Below are 21,839 nucleotides of genomic sequence, written 5' to 3' on the forward strand. Positions count from 1 at the left end.
TTAAAGACATGCAACACAGTTTCTACATTTGCTGTCAAAAGGATGAACTACAGATGTTCTTACGCACCTAGAGAATATAAGGAATTTACAAAGCCAGATGTTAACATGTTGATAAAATGTAGCACAAACAGGAAGTCTCCTCAAGGGCAGAATAATCTGGAAACTAGAAGAGGTATGATCAGGGTAAAATAATGTATGCATATATACCATACCCATGTTGAACCAAGTCCTAACTCAGCTGTATAAAAGCTGCCTGTGATTAGGATATTAAGAAAGTTGCACGGAAGTATTGGTTAATGTTTGAGAAGACAGTCATGCAGAGTTTAACATGAAACTGAGCCACAAAAGAAGCACCTCTAACTGAAATACCTAGAAGTGCTCCAGCAAATTTCAACAACAACAAGAATTTTTTTATACTGCATCTGCTATCACTGATCAGATGCCAGAGGAGAAAAAGACAACAAATACATCACAGAGAAGTAGTTGGGAAATAAGCATTGGAAAGGCCTTGTGAGTTAATTCAAACCCTTACCTCCATGTGTTTGTGTCATTCCCAACCTGCACATAGAAGCCTCCATGGCCAGCAATTCTAGTTGACTCTGACAAAAGAAATATACAGGTACCAAAGGCTGATATGCCACTTTTCTTTGAAATCCGTAGTTGCTGCATACAACTTCCTTCATCAGCAGAGCAGATACCATTGATGAAACCTTGATACAATGTCCTTGAAACCAGAGCAAGCATTGGCAGTTACTGGCAAGAGACAGAAAAGCTTAACTCCTTTATTTTCCTTTCACAGTGAGCAAAATTATTGAATTGTTACCATAAAGCACAAACATGCACCTGAAAACAAGATCATTTATTATGACTGTGGAGAGACTTTCATCCTTCTGTGGAAAAAAATGCAAAGCAGAATTTCAAATAAGGATGGCTAGCCATCTTTAAACCCTTATGACTAAAAATGTTGCTGATACTCACTAGTAGACATAGAAGCAAAGAACACTCAGGGATTCCAAAAAATAAGTCTTGAAACCCTGAATCCAATCCTTTAGTACTTGTTGGGGCAGCTATCAAAAGATGCCCCCAGGTCATAGTACAGGCCTTCCATTTTATCTCCAGGACCCTATAAAAAAAGGCCCCTGAAGTGTTTTGGTGTGGGTTTTTTGGTTGGTTGGTTGGTTTTTTGGTTTTTTTTGTGGAGGGACTTCAGAAATTGGGGGGGGATCTCCCTTCATAAAAAGATCAGCACATTCAGACAAAAAATAAAATAAAAATAGTACTTTCACAATCATGAACCATTTACTCTCTCAAGAGCAAAATGTGCCAGCTTCACTTCCCAGAATCTGACAAGTTCAAAGTTCTGTGCTTAGGGAGATCTTTGATTTATCTTTCTCCTTCTAAGACAGTAGCACAGAATGGAGACAGCTACCAGTCGCTTTCAAAACGGATTAGTATTATAGCTCTGTACCTTAAATGCATGGAAGTAAGTACCTAACAAAAAAAGAATCAAATAATACATCTTACACTTGTATTAGTGAGGAAATAAAATTGCCTAAAAGACCTGGAAAGTTAGCTGCTTCTCTGGTGATGTACATCAGTTTGGGGGAAATCTCAGCACAGCAGACAGCATCCATGTAAGCAGGGGACAGTAGGGCTGCTGTTCCTTTCAGTGCCCAGAAATCAGAGCTCTGTGGTCACCCCACCTTTCCATATCCCCCAAAAGGTTTAATTTTTTCTTATTTTTATTTTTGAGGCACATGAGTTTATTGGCTTAAACAGGAAAGAAAAAACAAACAAACAAAAAACCAAAATAAACAAACCCAAACTTTCCAAGTTTTCTTCCCTATGACAAAAGGTCCCTAAAAATTAAAGTGTAGACTCTCACATGACTCTATGAACTGCAACTTTACTACCACAATACTTGTGCTAAAATGAAGTTGGAAAAGCAGAGAGATACATACCACTGTCATCTAGACACAGTCCTTTGAGCTCCCCGTACTGCAGAGGTGCTTTGCCTTAAATTTAGCCTCATCATTTGGGTAGAACCTACAGTAGCACATTGCTTTCAACCTTTGCAGTTTGGGAACATCAGACAAACATTCATTTAAACACGGTTCTAGAGCCTTTTAACATCACTGTAATTTCCTATCTATCAACTTTACCTGTTTGAAGGACGAACTTTCTACAGCTGTTTTAGCAAAAGGATATAAGGAAAATCCACACATATTTGAAAGATCTCCTAGACCCTTACAGCACTGGCAATTTTAAAGCCTTGAGCAATTGGAAAGAGGATGACTTATACTTGACAGATGCTGGTCACATTGCTCAATATACATTCTGGGAAAGTACTCAGATACTCTGGCCATGAAATTGTACATAGCTGGGCTATATACACTAAATACATTAAAAAAAAAAATCACTAAATGCAAAAAAAAAAAAAAAAAGAACAGTTGCACATTTTTATTTATGTACTCAGAAAACTTCAGAGCTTTTTTAAAAGCTTCTCTCACTTCCCTCTCCTTTTCTTCTCTCTTACTCAGAAGCAGTGATGACTACATGTGTCTCAGGAAGACTCTGACCACAAACATTACCAGCAACAGTCTTATGGCAGCTGGGTATTCTGAAGAGATGAAAGCAGTAAAAAGCATTTTTCTATCAAACTGGACACCAAGATATTAATGTCTGGACTGTTAACGCTCCATGACTCCCAGTCATTCAGTTAATCCTCCTGCACATTCTGTTTCTACCAGGTTTGATATTTGCAAAGTTTTGCCATATGTAGATGGTTGTGTTGAGAGACAGAACTCAGAACAGACAGCTTTAAGAAAAACCTCCAGGATGGCAGTACAGCAAATGATTACTTTCCAGAAATTGTTGTCCTCAGCAAATTACTATAGCTCAGACTGCAAGCTCTGCAGTCAATGCCCAGGGAATGGGGTGGACTCCCAGAGCTAGCTGCCTTCCAACATATACAGCAGCAAAATGCACTACTACAGCATGCAGCTTCAGAAAGTGCTACAGCCAGTTGCACCATCCCACTCAAATCCATGGATGCTAGAGACAATACTTGCAATCGGCACTTATTCAGCTTTTGAAACTGTTGGACCAGAATTCACATGATTTAGGTCAGATTTAAACACGGCTTGGAAGAGCTGTTCCTGCAGACCTCCAAAGCCCTGTGTCACTCTCGTGGATTCAAGAGGCTTATGCATTAATTCACAAAAGAAATGGAACAAAGGTCCCAATGAGTCAAAAAGGAACTTGATAGCAGAAGACCTAGAGTTTAGGAACTACTCAGGCAGGCAACTAGGCTGCTCCTAGGTGTTAAAAGATTTATTTCACTATGTCCTACATTAATTTTTTAGGAAAATAGCCTGTGAAATCAACATCTTTTACAAGATACTATTATCAACGCTGATTTAAATTTGTGCAAAACACTGAATTCTGTATTAATAAAACCTAAACACTTAAAAGCCAGCATTTAAATAAGAAAATATTCAGCTTCAGAGTTTTACTCATGCTTAAGTCAGTAAAGCTTTTTCCCCCCTTATTAGTCAGAATGACTTAAGCATATATTTTGTAATAAAAGGTTAAGGCTGCTTTATGGAATTGATAAAAATCTGCCCAAGTTACGTAAGTGCAGCCTGGTATGTGGATTAAAGTCAATGTAAAAAATGCATGTATATTAGATATGCCAAAAGAAAGTGGGTGATCCTCTAGCAACTGGGGCACAGATACTTCTTCATGTGCATATTTGAAGATGTGATTCGTAAAAATGGTGAAAATACTTAAGGGCAGCTTTCTATGATGCAGATACTACATTAGAAAAAAAGATTATTAGGCAACTTGGATCCAAATGGGGTAACAAGATGGTTTTTAAACTGTAAAATTGTACAATAATAGCTAAAGGCAAACCAAAAGCTTTGATACTTTAAAGCTTCACAATTTTACTCAATATATTCAAAATACAATTGTATTGATACAGTACTTTATGTTCTTCCCAAATATTTATGCTTAGTGAGAGTTACCCTAGACCTTCTCTGCTTGAAAGAGTCACATTTCTGACCAGTTTAAAGCCATGTTTGGAAATTTATTAAATGTTCACCTGTTTTCAGGAGGATTTTATTGGTTTTCAGATATTAAAAGGACCTGCTTTCTAAATTAACAATTTTACTACTATAAGCACCACCATCTCTGAGGAAAAATCCCTGCTGTCAAAAAAATCACCTTTTTCAGAGGATGAATGCCTAGAGAGTTAATGCTTATTTTCGACTAGCTAGGAATATCTATTTCAAGATATTTCCCTGTTTAAACATGGAAATCAGTTTTTATGCCTACTATAATGCAATTGTTTTTCACTATACTATAATTTTAAAAAGTCTTCAGAATCCAGAGTTCATTTTTTTTCATTGTTTATTAGGAACGACATTCACAGTGTAATACAAATTACATTAAATGCTACACAAGAAATGTACAAAGAATACATGAAACACGTACCATTGTGTAATGCAAAGAATTCCTGACTCTTAAGCTAGAAGTGTACTTAACACCTGTTAGCAAGGAATGGAAATCACAAGATAGATAAATAATTGGATTGAGAAACTCCTTCATTATTTAGGGATTTTTTATTAAAAAATTCTTGATATCAGTAAACAGATCATCCATGTTAAAAAAAATGCAACACCACTCTTTCCCAGAATGCAGAAAAGTTATTCCACTGTTTCAAGCCTAGATTAATTTTCAATTAATCATCCTGTTCTCCAGCAAAAGGAGTCACAAAAGTCCATTTAGTACTTTGTTTCCAAAGCAGGTTGATGATACAAAAAATACACTATAAACATACACATAAACATACAGAGCTCTGAAGTACATTATACAATTTCAATGTACTGTCCATACCAAAATAATACATTTACTGTACATATCCAGATTAATTCCTGTAAATGTTGATTGGTAAGTTGTGCTAGTACTTTGGAGAGCAAGATAAAATTTTTAGTTCTTTTTACAGCCTCACCTCACACTTACAAAAAAAAAAAAAAATTTCCTGGCTGGCTAAGTGCAAGTAAGGGGTAATTTCTGTTATGAGTTGGATTCTGGTGGTGGCTTGATTTTGATTTTCTTTCACTTTGTCAAATAAAAACATTTCAAAGAAGAGGCAATTTTCTAACCTCCAGTACACCAATGGTTTAGTTTATTCAGGAGATATTCTTCCTTATTTAATCTAAGCATAACTATAACAAGAGGTCCTACGGACATATTCTCTGGTTTTAACTAATGACAAGCATTTTCCCATTAGCAACAAAATGACAGAACCTCTTTTGGGCATTACAGAATTATGAATTTCAGAAGAAGAGATTCTTTCATGTGCTAATTTAAAAAGAAAAATTAGAGATGTGTTCTTAGCCACCCACTTCGGAGCTCCAGAGCTGTGAAACTGATGAGTCAAAACTCATTTTCAGTTAAGATTTGCAAGATCTTCCCTTTTGATGGATGACCATAATGAGGAAATTGCTTTAGCACCTCAACACAAACCAAATCCATTCAGTGAATTGTAAAGGCCATGCAAACTGGCAAGCCATGTTTTAATTATGAAATTTGGTTTTGTGTGTCTGCATGCACAAATGGTTCAAGTATTACAGCGGGCTTGGAAATCTGGACTAAAGCTTTAAGTTCATGTAGAAAAATCAGTAAGGATATAATATGCAGAAATAAATCAATCAAGTATTTAATACCCATATAGATTTGCATTCTAATATGCATTATTTAGCAATAACCAGTATTACTGAACACTATTCAAATGCATCTCACAAAATGCTGGTAGCACTTCTTCAGTATGTCTTTAGAATTAATACAAAATAAATCCTATGGCAGTGTGTAGCATTTTACAGCACTTTCTATATTACTTCTGCATGTAAAAGCCTTCTCCTGGGATCTAGCAAGGAAGAAGGGGTTTTTAATGCCATCAAAGTCCTTCTTGATTACTGGCTATGTCCCTTCTAGCAAACAACAATATGCCCGAAGTTTATTGCTCCAGGTGCAAAGAAACCTCACGTATATCCCATGTGTGAGCTGGCAATGCCAGAGGCAGCTGTGTCACCAAAGAACCTGCGCAGACCTTAGAGTGGCTTCAGCAGAGCATTCATGCTCAGGATTCACCTCAAAGCAGAAAAGCCTGGCAAGTGCTCACTTACCAGAATGCTGTTGTGACAACTCTCACCATAAATGCTGCTGCAAACAACTTTATTCAAAATGTGTGCTGAAGCAGAGTAAGCCAAAGTCACAAACTGCTTTTGAAAGCATGCCACAAGGACAATTCATTTCGGACTGGGCTTTCAGAAAAAGTCAACGACTACAGCTTCCTTCCTGGACCCCCAGTGAAGGCAAATTTGCATGTGGGAAAATTTTGAGGGGCAAGTTTCACATAAATACGCTTTCTAAACAATGTGTCTGAGTGAAAGATAAAAATTACTACTGCATCGAACTTGGATCAGCATTGCACTTTTAAAATATGTATAACCATTAGATGTTGTCAAGAAACATTCAAGTGTCAATAGATGCTTAGAAATCATTGTAAAAAAGTTAATAGAAAAGCTCAATTGTTTTTGAAGTTAAACTTAAGTTTCAAACACAATGCCCATGGCTAGCTATGCAGTTACTCCAGTTTGGATAATATGGTATCAAAAACCACCAGTGGCTTTACAAAAGGGATGTATGAGAAATACAAAACTAAATGACAAAACTACTGTGATATTCAAGCCAAGTGACACCCAAGTGCTGAGACAAACTCTATGTGAGCACCTCCATGCTAAACTTTACATTCCCATCTGCATGTCAGCAAAGTTGTAGAAATTGTCCACATCCTGAGATGCTGATGCTTTGCTTTCCGATACAAAAACCTGTTTTGTTAAACAAGAAAATAGTTATGCATCATTAAAAGCAGTCATGCTCATTTGGAATCAGTAATGCTTATTTTTAATCTTGCATTTCATGAGACACACAACTCTATTGGCTCCCACTGCGTGACAGAACAAATCCTAGTATTCTCTCATCCCTGATGCATCCACTATTTGTTATCATCACCCTTTCCTAGCACATATGCTAGCTGCATTACCCCTTGCCTTCAGGATCAGGAGTTTGGGGCTTCATTATTCAGGGGTCACAGTTTCAGTTAGTGTCTATTCAGATGTATTTTTGGTTGGTCAAGTCAACTGTCTCCAGGAGAGCAGGGGAAAAATAAATACAAAAATCCTTAGACTACTACTTTCCTTTAACAGAGAGTTTGTAAGACAGACTTCCTTGTGCTATATTACCCTCAAAAAAACTTTGCTGCTTCTCCAGCAGATGACTATTTTTTAAAAAGTAACTTCAATTACTTTTGCATTTTTCAAGATTTATCAATGTATGTGAAAGTCCAAGCTCCAGGACAGTCACCTTTGAAAGCTTTCAGCAGATCAACAACAGTTGAGTGTAACAGAGACCACTGTGGCTGTTCACCCATCTCAAGCAAGGAACAGCCTCAATCAAAAAATCAAATGAGATTACTTATTACAAGATGACTGTTTTCCAGAAACTGGGCAGCTTAGCTCCTTGTAAGTCTTTTGAAAGGAACTGAAAGACAGCAAGGAGCTTCATGGATGCTACGTCTCAAAGATATTCTAGTCTTCTTTGAACAGCTGCCTGAAAGCAAAGGGTTTGTCACTCTCCTGTCATCAGGAGTGCTCAAAATGTTTCCATAAACTTTCTCAAAACCATTGCCATTTAGAGAAAGGGAGCAGCAAAGAAAGAGAAGGTGCGGTGTAAGGAAGCTAAAGGGAAAGAAGCTGACAGATGAAATAAGAACACTGTCTTTGAAGGAAGGCATCCTGTGGTATCCTACACAGCAAAAGTAAATATGGAAACAAGTTGAAATCCCATCACGTCTTCGTCATGGTTTAATAGACAAGACTACTACCACAAAGCTAAGTGACTAAATCCAAGACTTGAAGTGGAACTTCTTTGTACTACAATTATAGAACTTGATTTTACTTTATTTTTGATGTGAAATAACAGTTTTAAGTGGAAATCTTGTATTCTTCAGTGGATGTGAGGATTTAGAACTCTCTTTCCTAGGACAGTTTTCTTGTTACCAACAAGTAACTTGTGTTTTGAGGACAAAAAAACAAAACAATGACAAAAGGATATTCCAATTTTACTATCCGTGAACCTAAAAAGATTGTGTAGCATGTCAACACTATATCTTGACCATGAAATAGCTCAGACATTCTGTAATACTTTCTGTAAATAAAGCAACACACCAGCTTACCTTGGTCCCACTAAAAACCTCATTTATAGTGCTTTGACACTGTTCCACAGCACCATCTCCGTTGAATTCCAAAGCAACCACTGGACCTAGAAAATATAGTTTCATCTAAAATCAATAGTACTTTTAAGCTTGGCATTGAAACAGTAGATTTCTCAACCCATAGGGAATTGTGAAGCTTGCAAGAAGCATTTTGGCTTTTTTGCTTGAGCGGCCCCATAACAACAGATAAAGAATGAAAAAGATTTAAACACGTTACAAAAAAAAAAAGTACAGCGTTATCTGCAATACCACACTTTTTTTTTTTTTTTTAAGAGATTTGGGCAAGATTCCAATTTTACTTCTTGAAAGGCGGCAATAGCACAAAAATGCTAAGGAATGCAAGGCATCATGGAAGTGAGTCAGATTATGCTGCTCAAATAGTGAGCCATTTCACAGACATCTGGAGTGGGACTGAGTCATTCAAGCATTTTTGCCTCAGTCCCAAGATAGCGAATTGCCTGATTTTCAGACTTGTTCTCACCCACTATTTGCAGATCTGCTTTCTCTGGTTTCATTCTGAACGTGGTATTTCTTCCCACATGATGCAATATAGCCCATAAGCTAGACTATCATCTTGTAAGTGCAATGACTTTTGTCCTGTTCTTGCAATGAGCATCACAGTCCTCTCATGTCACCATGAAAAAACCTGCATGTTGCTACCAAGTTTGGGAATGTGTAGTGGGCTTTACCATATAACAGATAACAAGATCTCAGTACTTTTGCAAGAAGAGACAAAATCCAGCTGCAGCCATATCAGTAGAAAGGTTTTTTAAATACTTTGACGGTACACCAGTTATAAACAAGAATTTTAAACACTTATCTGCTTTATGTACACCCAACAACTCAGTGGTTGAGCAGCACTGGTGACAAGTTAGAAACAGTCTAAAAGCATAAGCTTTTTTTGACCACTCCCGGCAGATCTGCATGTGCCACTGCTCCTGAGCTATGCGGTTGGGCCACTAGAGGGGGAGCAGAAACACAAAATACATGTGACATAACTCATTTCTGACGTCTTCAGGAATTTTGGCTGGTTTGGGGCCTCACTGAAGCTTCCAAAACTCATCTCAACAGGTTTTACAGTATGCCCTTGAAATATAAATTTGTCCTTCATTCCTCTTTCTTCTCCAGAACTCTCTAGGGACAGATTTCTATATCAAGAGGAGAAAGAAAACACAAACTGACCTTTTTCCAGCAGTGGAATGAATTCTGATGCGCTCTGCTGGAAAACTCTGTGAGCATCCTCTGCCTTCATTAAGACTTCTTTAGTCTGTACCAGCTGAAAGCCTTTACTAGTCATCTGTTAACAGAGAGAGAATTCACGTTAAAAATGCTTCTAAGGCTGAGTTCAACTTGAGTATCCAGATTACACTGTAATAGACTCATTTTTCCCATACACATTTAGTCTTAGAGCAAAGGGACCCTTTTTGCTCTTTTCAGAGACCATTTGCTTTTTCTACACTTCTGTTTATTTTCATTCCATTCATCCAGATTTTCTCCTCTGCCCTAGTGCACCTAGAGGAATAAATGTGAATGGTTTTGCCTCCTACATTAGGGCCCAGGGTTATGTGTTTTTCCCCACAATCCCTCACAAAGCAGAAATTAATGGGAGTTAAAGGCATTCAGCATCTGGAAACAAGCAGTCAGTTCTCTTTAGTCTGCAAACATTCAGTCAAGCATTAGCTCAAACTCTCATCTACCCACTGCTTAAGTTTTCAGTTTAGGAACAATAGCTAACAATGTTTTAAAACATATATACACATCTCACCCCCTCATTTTTACTCCAAATCTAATATGAAAGTAAAAGCATGTGGGAATGGAGCAAATATATTTTTATTTCCACAACATCCATTAATCTACAGAGCAGTTAGATTTCCACAGACACTCACAAACTAGTCCTCTAGCATAATCTTAACACTAACTTCTAAATAACTACTAACAGAGGAGAACACATCTATTACCCTCCTCCTGTAGCTATCCCTTCATTAAAAAGAAACCACCCATAAGTGTCATTATCTCCCTTCACCTAAGTAACCCAGCAGCTCAGTCCCATAAAAGTCCAACTGGGCAGTGGGGAGACAAGAAGACACCCCACAGCTTTCTATCCGTGCAGATAAACACCCAAGGGAAAGAGTTCCACCAGATGTTTAGTTGATCACACAACACTGTGATCAGCAGCTTTTGCAGATACCACTCTCAGATGCTGTAGCCCATGGTTACTGGCTCTGCTCTGTGACATCCTTGGCACTTGAGGATGGTGAAAACAGCCAGCCACTCCCAGGTTTTAGCCCCAGGAAAGTACAAACTCAGCCAAGCTTGGAAGCTGCTGTCTCACAGGAGAAAAAAAAAAAACAAAAAGCACTACAAAAGGGGAAATAAAAGACGACTAAAAAAGCTATTTAAGTCATTGAAGACAGCTGACCAGCCATGACAAACACTCACTGTCCCTTTCAGAAAAAAAAAATTCCAACAATGGATGACACGGGGGATACATTTTAACTTTTTTTTTTTTTTTTTAGACTCTGATAATACCGGAAAAACTTTCAGGACAAAGTTCTGTTAGCTGAGACTTTCAGAACAATAAGCTAACAAGTTAATTGGTTACATCCCTTTCACAGGCACTGTCAATCACTTACCCTATATTTGACCAAGTTCATCAAATGAACTACACATTTTCTTCAGAGCATTGCTTTGCTGTGCCATGATGGAAAAGTACACCAGAACTGTTAGAGGACAGATGTGCTACTCACAGGATGTCAGCTGTAAAGCAACTGACTGATCAAATGAGATTCAGTCTCTTATCTTGCTTTAAGGTTTTAAACAATGCAGTTGATCAGTATGGTCAGTCGACAAACAGTGCCTCTATATTCCCACTTCAGGGAGAATCAGAGGCTGTCCAGAGGAAGGTTTAATTAGGAATTGAAAAACCTGAATGAAGAAAAAGGTTGCTTACCTCATCAATTAACTTCCTGGCATTTGCAGTTGTGTAGTCACCAGCAAAAAACACGGCCAAACACGATTCATCACTGTTTTTCTGTCTCCGCCCTCGAGTTATCGGTATGATGCTCTTTGTAGCATCAGTAGAAATCCTGACGGCTTTCAGCTCCTCAGAGCTGGGCAGAGGAACATAATCTTGGACTACAGCAGTTTCAGGCAAAAGGCCCCAGTTATTTTCTCCAGACACAGGGGTAAAGTCGTGGATGTTGCTCCATGTGTTATTGAAGATACTCAGACCAGCATCTTTAAATTGTAAAGCAAGCTCGGGATAATAGTACTGGAAACATCCAAATTTCATACCTGTGGAGGACTCGATAATGGGCTGGGTGGCACAGCACAGGAACACCTCCAGCTTTTTGCAGTCCCGCGTGCGGAACTGTTGGCAGGCAACCACACATTTGCAATCTTTGCAGTCACGGAAAAACACGCTGCCTTTTATTGGTCCTAAAAAGATTTGGCAGTTTACACAGTCATCAATTGTGATTGTAGCAGAATGGTCAAATATGTAGATTTTACAGTTCTCGCAGTCCTGTATGACAAATTGTTGTCCTGCTACTTTTCCAGGCAGTCGACCAACAGTTTCATTTTTAAGTCCAGAAAAAGTGTACTCCTTGGGGTCAACCTGAAGGAGGAATAAATTTTAAAAAACGGTAAATTCTTCAAATGCAGAGAATATTATAATGCTAAATGCCCACTGACTTGCACTGATTGAAGTATCACTGAATTGTATAGGATAAACTGCCACAAGGGTCTTCAATGCATGATGAAAGATCAGAAGCAACTCTTTTAGCTAAACTACTGGAATACACAGTATTGAGATACAACTAAGAGATGAAACTACACTTCTGAGATGCTCCAGGGAAATAAAATAATAATAATAAAAAAAAAATTTAAAAAACTCCAAACAAACAAACAAAAAAAAATACCACCTCAGTTTGTCCTTTAATAAAGAAAGGGAAAAGGGGAGCTAGTTTTAACTGCGGACTCTAAACTTTTAACAAAATTGTCCAACATACTTACAGATTCATAAAGCTGGAGATACACAGTATTTCCTTTTTGAGTAGCTTTCTTGGTCGTATTTTACTGCACCTCAACACATTGCAAGGAAACCTTGTTGCTGTCAAGCAGTATCTTCTTTATTATGTTTGCGAACTACAGAGAGCTCATCAGAGTGCCACAGCACTATGCTGTGCTAAAAATGACAAGATTTTTGTGTTGACAAAACATATGAGATTGTTTTAGCTATGTCCAAGAAGCAAAAACTGGCAGTGGTGGTACAGGGGGCATGTTTGAAGACCTCCTCCACACTCCAGCATCCCTCTCACCAGGGCAGAACACTTGAGAGAGGCTGTGGCTTTCCCTGGGACTCTCCTTTAGGGAGCAGCAACTCATGAGCCACAGAGCACCTAGGATGGATGCAATACAGGTGGAAAGTATGAATAATACAGCCCATGCTGTCCTAGAACCAAAGGAATCTGAGCTGGCTTTTCTAGATATGTCTCAAGCCAACTACAATTCCTGGAGCAAGTTCTACTCTGCCCTCTTGTGAAAACTCATTAAAATAGCACTTGGAAGTGTACGAGTAAAAGACTAACACAACACCACTTCACCAGCCTGCTATTTGATTATCTGCCTTGAGGCTCCTAAAATTTGCTGTACCATAATCAGTTATCATGCATTACCACAGTTTCAGTGTAGTCCAATTTCTAAAAAAACTTCTTCCTATCATGTCAAACATTGACACAATATTTAGAGACCAGCAAAAGGCATAAACCAGAACAGGCTAGCACCAGACATTCATTAAACCAGCCTAGGTAGCTTTTGACTGGAACAGCTGAAGGAAGCAAAAAATCTCTACCAGCTGATAAAATGTATTTTGTTCATTTCATGCAACATGTATGACCTTCAGACAGGTTTGCAGCTGATAAAAATTCCAAATAAACTGCAAGTTGAGACATGAAGATGGCTTCCTAGAATTCTCTCCTCAACCATATTTAATACCACTAGTATACATCCAGGAAAGTTAGCTAGAAGTGCTACAAATAAGATTGGGAGACTTAAAATATAAGGGACACCTCATGGAGACTCAGTCACACAGCATGCTTTGGATTCAAACTCTCCAAGGTCTTTAGTCTCAAGTAATGTTACATATTTGATCCATATACAAGTTATTTACTTGAGAATATAAATATTGAAATTGCTTTTGGGCATATTCTTCCCAGGCGTCTCCTAGAATACTTATATATGTTTGGGTATATCTCTATATTGGGTGGGGGGTTTTGTTTGTTTTTTTTTGTTGTTGTTGGGGGTTTTTTGTGTGGGTGGGGGTTTTTTTGTTTGTTTTTCGTTTTTTTTTTAAATAACCATGGGAGACAGACTTACTGCTTTCAAAGGAGGCACAGAGGAACAGTTACTTCCCTTAGGAATGAGAAGTTCAGTATTTCCAGAACTTACAGCTTATTTGAAACTTGGAACCTAAGCACATCTTTCTGGAATTGCTCTGCTCTACAAAGCCTCTGAAGCAGCACTAGCTCATCCTACCCGGTGACCTTTGCAAGGACATGTGAAACTTCACTTTGCAATTTTATTTAGGCCTAGGTGAAAAATGCTGGTTGGTCAGCAAACTCACACCTTATAAACAGTTTCAAATGAGAGGTTTTTGAGTAAGAACAGTAGTCAAGTTCAAGATAAATTTTCAGCTTATTATCAGATTCAGGAGCTCCTCTTTATTTGCCTGTTTTCCAGAACTAAGAGTTCCACCCTGACACAGCTTTTCCATCTCAGTTTGTTGACCATGCCAGGGAATTTGCACATTTCCTTTAATTTTGCTTTGCAGTTATCCTTTTAAAGACTACGAGTATTTCTTGATTAACACTGCAGTACAGACTGGAGGGACTGCAAGAAATAGATAGATACTTTCTCTCCTGCACTGGGCTATTCCCCCTGAGAGGAGGGAATATAAGTATATAGCAGATACAAATATTTCACTTATCCTGGGTAAGAGACATGCCAGAGAAACAGGCCTGAAGGCAGAACCATGATTTTGAGGATGCATCCAACAGCTCCTTACATGCTCATAGGATTATAGAATAGTTCAAACTGGAAAAGACCATTGAGTGCAACCATTAACATGACACTGCCAAGTCCACCACTAAGCCATGTCCCCAGCTGCCACACCTACACATCTTTTAAATACCTGCAGGGATGGTGACTCAAGCACTTCCATGGGATGATTGTTCCAACTTTTTCCATGAAGAAATTTTTTCTAATGTCCAATCTAAGTCTCCCGTAGAATAACTTGAGGCCTTTTCATCTTATCCTATCATTAGGTACTTGGGAGAAGAGAGTGACCCTGACCTCCTACAGCCTCCTTTCAGGTGGCTGTAGGGAGCAGTAAGGTCTCCCCTGAGCCTCCTTTTCTTCCAACTAAACAGTCACAGCTCCCTCAGCTCTTCTCCTCAGACTTGTGCTCCAGACCCTTCACCAGCTCCACTGCCCTTCTCTGGACATGCTCCAGCACCTCAGTGTCTTTCTTGAAGAGAAGAATCCAGAACTCAACACAGGATTTGAGGCACAACTTCAACAGTGCCAAGTACAGGTCACGGCTCTAGTCCTGCTGGCCACACTATTTTGATACAAACCAGGATGCCATTGGCCTTCTTGGTTCATGTTCACCATCTCTGAAGTCTTCAGGTATCATCAACAGGTTAATATTAAATCACTGCAACCACCTTCCTTCCCCTGACAGTGAAAAACAACTGCTTCTTAAGCTCTGTCTTGGCAACATAGCAAAAAAAAAAAAAAAAAGCAGGCTAGGAAAGCCAAAAGAAAGTGAAGAAAGTAACATCTGCAGTCTCATACAACCATAACCAGGGCTATATACATTTCTCTGCCTGTTCATTTGGTGATCCATTGGTTAAAAAATCTTAAGCACATGGCAGGTCAGAAAAACTCAACTATTTCGTAACTCATCTACTTGTCCTTTGTATTTGGATAAAGTTTCAAAAAACTTTGTCCAAATCCACCCATCTCACCCAGGCAAACACTTTACTCTACAGCTCTTAAAGTTTTTTTAAATGTCTTTTTTTTCCCCCAAGCTGCTATGTTACTGCTATGAATACTGTCACCTTTTGAACTTATTGCTAAAAGTTCAAAAGGTGACAGTATTCATAGCAGTAACTTTTAGTATCTTCAGCTGGATTTAAAGAGTTCTATCTATCTTATAGATATTGGCGCAGCTCAAGAGTTGAAACCTTCTAACTGAAGTGGCTATGCACAGGTTCAGGAATTACTCCATAGAACGACCTAAAATAACCAGATGTGATGATGAAAAAGTTAGCGCTTCTTACAGGGTTAATATTTTTCCTTCTCAAAACAGGCACAGAGGCCTTATCTTTGGTTATTAGCAACTACAGTGTTGAGAAGACTGTTACAAAGGGCTAGAGGACAAATCATAAGGAGCAAGGATTTTAAAGAACAGACAAAAGGAGAGAAGGGAGGGTAAACAAGTTTCTCACAGCTGCTTACATCCTGTTACAAGTGCAGGTGCATTAAGCAGCTTTTCTTCCTGCAAACACTTGTCCTGCAAGAAGGTCAGAGGCTATGTGAAAGCTGCATATGACGTACATCTCTTCAGCCACCATTATCCTGTTTACTGGCACCAAATCCGGGCAGCACCCATTTGGAAGAAGACTTGGAAATTCTAGACCTTCACAGCTGTTAGTGGTAACTGTACCTAGAATCAAAAAGGATCCCACCATCTTGAAGTGTTTCTGGTACGAGTTCATGTCTTAGCAAGACTTTTTCACAGGGTCCATCAGGGAGGGAGTTTCAGTCAACAGTGACACGCCCCTACAAATATGAGATGGTACTGGCTAATCTTAACAGGTTACAGTTCTCCTCTAGTTACCCATGTCTAGGCTGCTGAGCAAACAGTTCGTAAAGTATCTTTAAACCACTCCACTAAGGTCTTCTCTTATAAATATAATTCTCAAAAAATCATCCCCTATCTAAGTCACTACAGATGGCAGTTCAGAAATGAACTTATATACAGCTGATGACATACAATAGTTGGCTGCTGACCCAGTGACATTAAAACCTGCGCCTATAGGGTGAGCACACCAACTTAAGAAGCTTTAAGCACTATTTTTGTCATCAGGGGAATTAACATAAGGGAAATAAGAAAGAAAAGTGCATTCCCAGGCCTAGACACTTCTGCATATTCATACTCGCATGGGTTTGGTGCCCTCAAGTAATGAGTTGCAACATCCTCTGGAGATTGCTTGTTGAAGTTACTCACCCACTGGCAGATTTCAAGATTCTTGCACAACCAGAGAAGGTGGAAAGAGTAGTGCAGGTTCCTGTCACTAGTAAACAGTTTTTCGTTTTGGAGCATCTCCTGCACACCCTGACTTTAAAAGTGGCCAATACAACGGCCTGAACGCTCATTTCATTCTATTCTTGGGAATCTTCACGCCTTTCCATAATGCCCATTACAGCATAAAATGGTCACTCACATTCAGCAAACCACGGCCAAATACTGCATACAGAAAAAGTGAAAGAAGAAAGGAATGTACCACAGGCTTGTATTTGATCTAACTGGAAATACTGCTTAATATGAACATTCTGACTGCTTCTCAGTTGATCTGACCACATTTTGAGAAATATAGCAGTAGTTCTTCTGGTGCACCAGGAAGCATAAGGGAGACTTAAGGACAAAATAATTCATTGTTTAGAGGAAAAAAAAAAAAAAATTAATATTCCAAAATAAAATACAAAGTGGCTACCTAAACACGGTCTAGACAATTCAAGACACCCAAGTCAGCTCAGACCACTCATGAAGAATCCTCAAATGTAAGGTAACTAACAAAACATTATCTATGATTTAGGCAAAAAGTTTAACCTCTTGAGGTTTTTTAACTGTTTAAATACAGCTACACAGCACAATAACAATGATAGCTACATGTTTCCTATCAACTAAACCAGTTAAGTTGCAAATCAGTTGACATAAAACAAAACTTCACTTGTTCCTCCTAAAAGTAAAAAGAAGTATCTGGGAAGAAGAGTTCCTCTAAGCTCTAAATGCCACTGTGATCATAACTAATCTAATCCTACTTCTTTGAACACGAGTCCACAGCAAAAAAAAGATGATGCAGCTATTTGTGTTTCTTCTCCTGTGGAGGTCACGAGTGTATCTGCCATCACAAGACACAAAAGCCCCAGTTCCTGTCTGTACATACCCACATTCAGTTACTGCTGTTAGCCATACAGTGGGAAAGGAAAACAATCCGGGTGGAAAGCTAGCTGAAGAAGGCGGACAAGGGCTGAGCACCAACATTCTTGGTCAGAAACAGACTCTCATGACAGCCCAAAGACATCAAGAGACATAATAGGTCCCCAGGATGAAATGCAGTAATAATAGACTCTGGAATAATCTGTGCTCTACTTACACTCCTGGACTGAGAATCCCAGAGCAGCAAGAAACTGAATATTCATCCTTCTCCTTTCTGTTTTCAAGATAATCTGATCCTTTGGTTCTTCTACTGCGCCATAAGAAATCTTCACACGTCAGAAGCAATCTTGACACAGTTCTCTGAACCCAAGGCTCAGTAAGCATTACAGAAACTCCAGCAGATTTACAATGCAATCTAAATTTGATTAAATTTTGCATACCTTAAAATTTCTGTCCTCACTTAATAAAGTCACACAGAAATCTGAAAAGACTCCTCAAAGTCATATACTTTCCTTAATTTCAATTCAACTATCAGCATCTTAGAATATTTTCTATCTAGAATTTTCTACCACATGGTCCATTTTTGGGACAATTAAACAAGATTACATGGTCACTGCAATATCACCATATTACTCTTTGTCTAGGGCTACACTAGTAGAACGTGATTAAAATAGGCTCAGCTAGCAATGATGTCCTTCAGAAGCAGAAGAAATAGTTTTGTTGGAGGAACCCCTCAGGTTCAGTTACCTCTCTACACATCCCTGATCACACAAATACGCACACAAGTGTGCCTACATTTTTCGGCCATGTTAGCATGGCATTAATTTACAGGAAGACAGCTGGAGTGTCTGAGAAGCAAGACATACTCACTTGCAAGAACGTACAGTGCACAGTTTACAAAAACTACAGACAATTGCCAAACCTACTTGTAAAACTGCGCTCTATAGCCACAACTGCATCACTGAGTAGGAGAGCCTAAAATTAGAAACACGTCCCTAACCCAAATGGTGGAAATAAACATCAAAAGACAACTTAGCACATCTGTTGACAGAGTTGAGGTTTTCAGGGTTTAAGATATGAGTCAATGCACTTGATGAACAAAAAGGAGTTTTGATGTCACAAGTTTTCCAACTGACTTCAATTTAACTTTGTGTACAAACACAAACTTGTGAAATAAATAAGTATAGTGAAACATCAGAAATGAGAAAGCAATAGACAACAGGAAAAGGTATCTCAGACAATATTTAAAGCTACTACATTAACACTGACAGGGTATCACTTAATACAATCTGGGATCAACAACTTTAGTGCAACAAGTGCTCAGTACTTCTTCACCTAAGATAAGGTGACTCCACGTGCTTTCCTGGTTTAATGTATGAATCTTACACCCCCCAAAAAACCCAATGAAAAACAAGGCTGCAAAGAACAAGAGAAATGAACATTAAATAGCCATTTTGAAGCTGTACAGTACAAAATTAAGCAGCTAATTTGATGGTTTACACAGTTCACTAGCACAGCCCAAACTGATTCTTCTGGTTTCTAAGAGTCTTTTATAAAAAAGGAGGAAGTTTTACATGCAATACATGACCGCAGTCTTTTTACTCCACAGAGATAGATTGTTGGTGCTGTAACAGTTTCATATGTTAGCTTGAGCCTACTTCCGGCAAGTTAACAACAATCATCTCCTTAGCAACAAGGCCAGCTATTCTCTGAATCAACTCGTTCTATATCCTGACTTTCCTTCTTTTAGTTTTCAAAGTTAGCTGTATATAAGTAGATGGGATAAAAATTCTCATATCTGTTAAGCTTTAGCTGGTAAATTTGCTCTAAAATTAAAAAATATTATTCCAAAGGCTGATTTGGTAATTTACTTTTAGACAGACTGAGTTTTGTTCTGTCACTCCAAAATATGGCTTCACTTCTGCCTCTCCTGCTGAGAGAATAGTCTCTATCCAAGTGACAGGCTGTAATCCTCCCCTTCTCTGTCTGCTCCCTATATATCCGCTAGGCAGTCAAAGCAACAAGCCTAACACAGATTGCTCACCTTTATCCTGGAGGAACCGACTCCTCCAGGCCACACGAACACTCTCTAGCTCATCTCCATCTAAGCTTCTCTTAACCTACTTGGAAGACTTAATGGACACCCTAGAGCATCTGGCCAAGCTTAAAAAACAAGCAAGCTAAACATTCAAATAAGTTCACACATTTTCTTTTCCATACCTGTAAAATATGGCCTAAAGGTTTGAGGATTTTGTTTGTTGAAACCACATCAATTAAGATTATCACCTGCCCCGGTTTCTGCTTCCCCCACCCGAAGGCAGCTGGAGAGGCAAGGAAGGGAGGCCTAGTAGGGCTACAATGTCGTCATTTATTTAGGAAGTGAAACTTGAAATGAGGCTAGGAAGAAATACATTTTATCTGGCACTTAAATGCTTTCCCACTCGAGTCTTCGCGACTGCTTCCAGGAGCTCTGGAAAAAGCATCGGAAAGGATTTGCCTTCATCCGTCATTTTAGGGGCTAAGAATCTAGTTCTACTTCCTTCTTTTTTTTTTTTTTTTTTTAAGGGGTGGGGGGGAAAAAAAACAAACCACCAACAAAAAAACCACAACAACAAGCAAACCAACAGTGCAAACACCCAAGTAGGAAGAATCAATATATATATACAGCCAGGACACACGGCACGAGTTTTATGCCTCCGTTGCAAGGCCAGGTGCAGGGACTCTCCCGGGCACAAGCAGCTCCCCAGACAAATCCCAATCCCGGTTTGCTCGAGTGAAGCACGTAGCCAGGGGACTTGTATCAGGTCTGTATCAGGAATTCGGCGGCAGACTGTCACAGCCAAGTTGCCTGCCCACAGGGCGCTGTCCCACCGGGAAGCGGCGCCAGCCCCCTCCGGAGCAGCCCCGCACCGGGGACAGACGCCCGCACCGCCGGCACCCGCGGCATCTAGCTGGCACAACTTGCGACTGCCTGGTGCAATCCTTAGGCTAAACACTTTTTAATTGTTCAAATAAACGCACTGAACTCTGCGGACCGAGCTGTAACAGCGGGACCGGGGAAGGCGTGCTCCCTGCCCGAGCGCACACCCCGCCGCAAACCCCGGGCGGCGGGAGCGGGCGAGACGCTGCCCACTGAGAGAGGCGATAACCCCAGCCCCAGCCCCAGCCCCAGCCCCAATCCCAGCCCCAGCCCGTCCCGCAGCCGGCGGCAGCGGCCGGGGCGGTACCTTGGCTCGCAGGTCCCAGCTGTACTGCGGCGCCTTCTGCTCGCCGGTCGCCGCGTCCTGCCCGGCTCCCGCCTGCTGCGGCAGCTGGCCGCCCTGGGCCGGCTTCCTGCGGCGGGAGAAGAAGCACCCCATGGCGCTGCCGCCGCCCGGCAGGGAGAGACTGGGAGCGGGGAAGGGCTCGCCGGCGCCGCGCCGCCCCGCCCCGCCGGCTTCCGGTTTTCCCCCGTCTCCCGTAGCGACCACGACACTTCCCCCCGCCTCCCTCTTCCCCTTCCCCGCCCCGTCCCGCTCCGACCATCGCCTCCGGGCCGCGGAGGCGCCTGGGCGGGGCGGTGCCCGGCGGCGGCGGACCCGCGGGCCCGGCCCGGGAGGGACGGTGCGATGTGTCGGTGATCGCCACCGCTCCCCCGGCCCTCGGAGGGACCCCCCGGCCCGGCCCGCGGGAGCGGCTCGGAGGAGGCGGAACCCGGAGCGGTACGGAGGTGAAACCCGTGTCCCGCCCCGAGCCGTGTGCGGGCTCGGCTGTGGAAGCCGGAGGCAAAACGCCCTCAGCGGCTTGTAAATACACAACGAGTAATCCTGCATCACGTCGTTTTCTTATGGATACGCCGGCGCGGTCCCCTCGGGATGCGAGCCGTCGCCGTGCTGGCCTCCCTGAAAGGGAGAGACGGCTCCCAGCAGACCCGGCCTCTTGCAAGTGTTTCAGAGCAGCAGAAGCAGCAAGTGGCGGCACGAGAAACCCGAGCGTTCTGCTGCTTTGTGCCTCCCTTTGCAAATAGTCGGGCTTCCTATGTTGGGTTGTGGTTAGTGAGTTTCTTGTTTGGCTTGGTTTTCTTTGGCTGTTCTTTTTTTTTTCCCGGAGGAAAAACCCATACTTTTTTTTATCAGACTGTCCAACTGGTTAAAAATATTTTCCCCCGAGATTTTACATATATGATTTCTGTGGTTGAGACGAAATACTCCAAAATTGTCTCTGATGCTTTGTTCCGTTCCTTCAGAAAGCATCCACCTGCTCTGTTGTGGGGTCTCTCGTGGGCCACAGTGC

The 21,839-nt window shown here is 40.6% G+C and overlaps 1 protein-coding gene across 2 annotated transcripts; it reads right to left on the bottom strand.

Annotated features, from left to right (window-relative positions):
- Positions 1-4,407: 4,407 nt before the first annotated feature.
- Positions 4,408-20,938, bottom strand: RP2 (RP2 activator of ARL3 GTPase). Of its 2 annotated transcripts, XM_040057174.2 has the most exons (5): positions 20,795-20,938; positions 11,292-11,957; positions 9,524-9,638; positions 8,303-8,388; positions 4,408-6,896 (listed from the first exon to the last, which is right to left on the bottom strand). In XM_040057174.2, the coding sequence occupies exons 1-5, from the start codon at positions 20,924-20,926 to the stop codon at positions 6,813-6,815; spliced, it is 1,083 nt and encodes a 360-aa protein (XP_039913108.1). In that variant the 5' UTR covers positions 20,927-20,938; the 3' UTR covers positions 4,408-6,812. The 2 variants fall into 2 exon arrangements, with proteins under 2 accessions (XP_039913108.1, XP_039913109.1); XM_040057175.2 differs by lacking the exons at positions 4,408-6,896; positions 8,303-8,388 and adding an exon at positions 8,654-9,300.
- Positions 20,939-21,839: the final 901 nt, after the last annotated feature.

Source organism: Hirundo rustica, chromosome 2 (assembly GCF_015227805.2).
Source record: "Hirundo rustica isolate bHirRus1 chromosome 2, bHirRus1.pri.v3, whole genome shotgun sequence".
In the NCBI taxonomy this organism is placed as follows: Eukaryota; Metazoa; Chordata; class Aves; order Passeriformes; family Hirundinidae; genus Hirundo; species Hirundo rustica.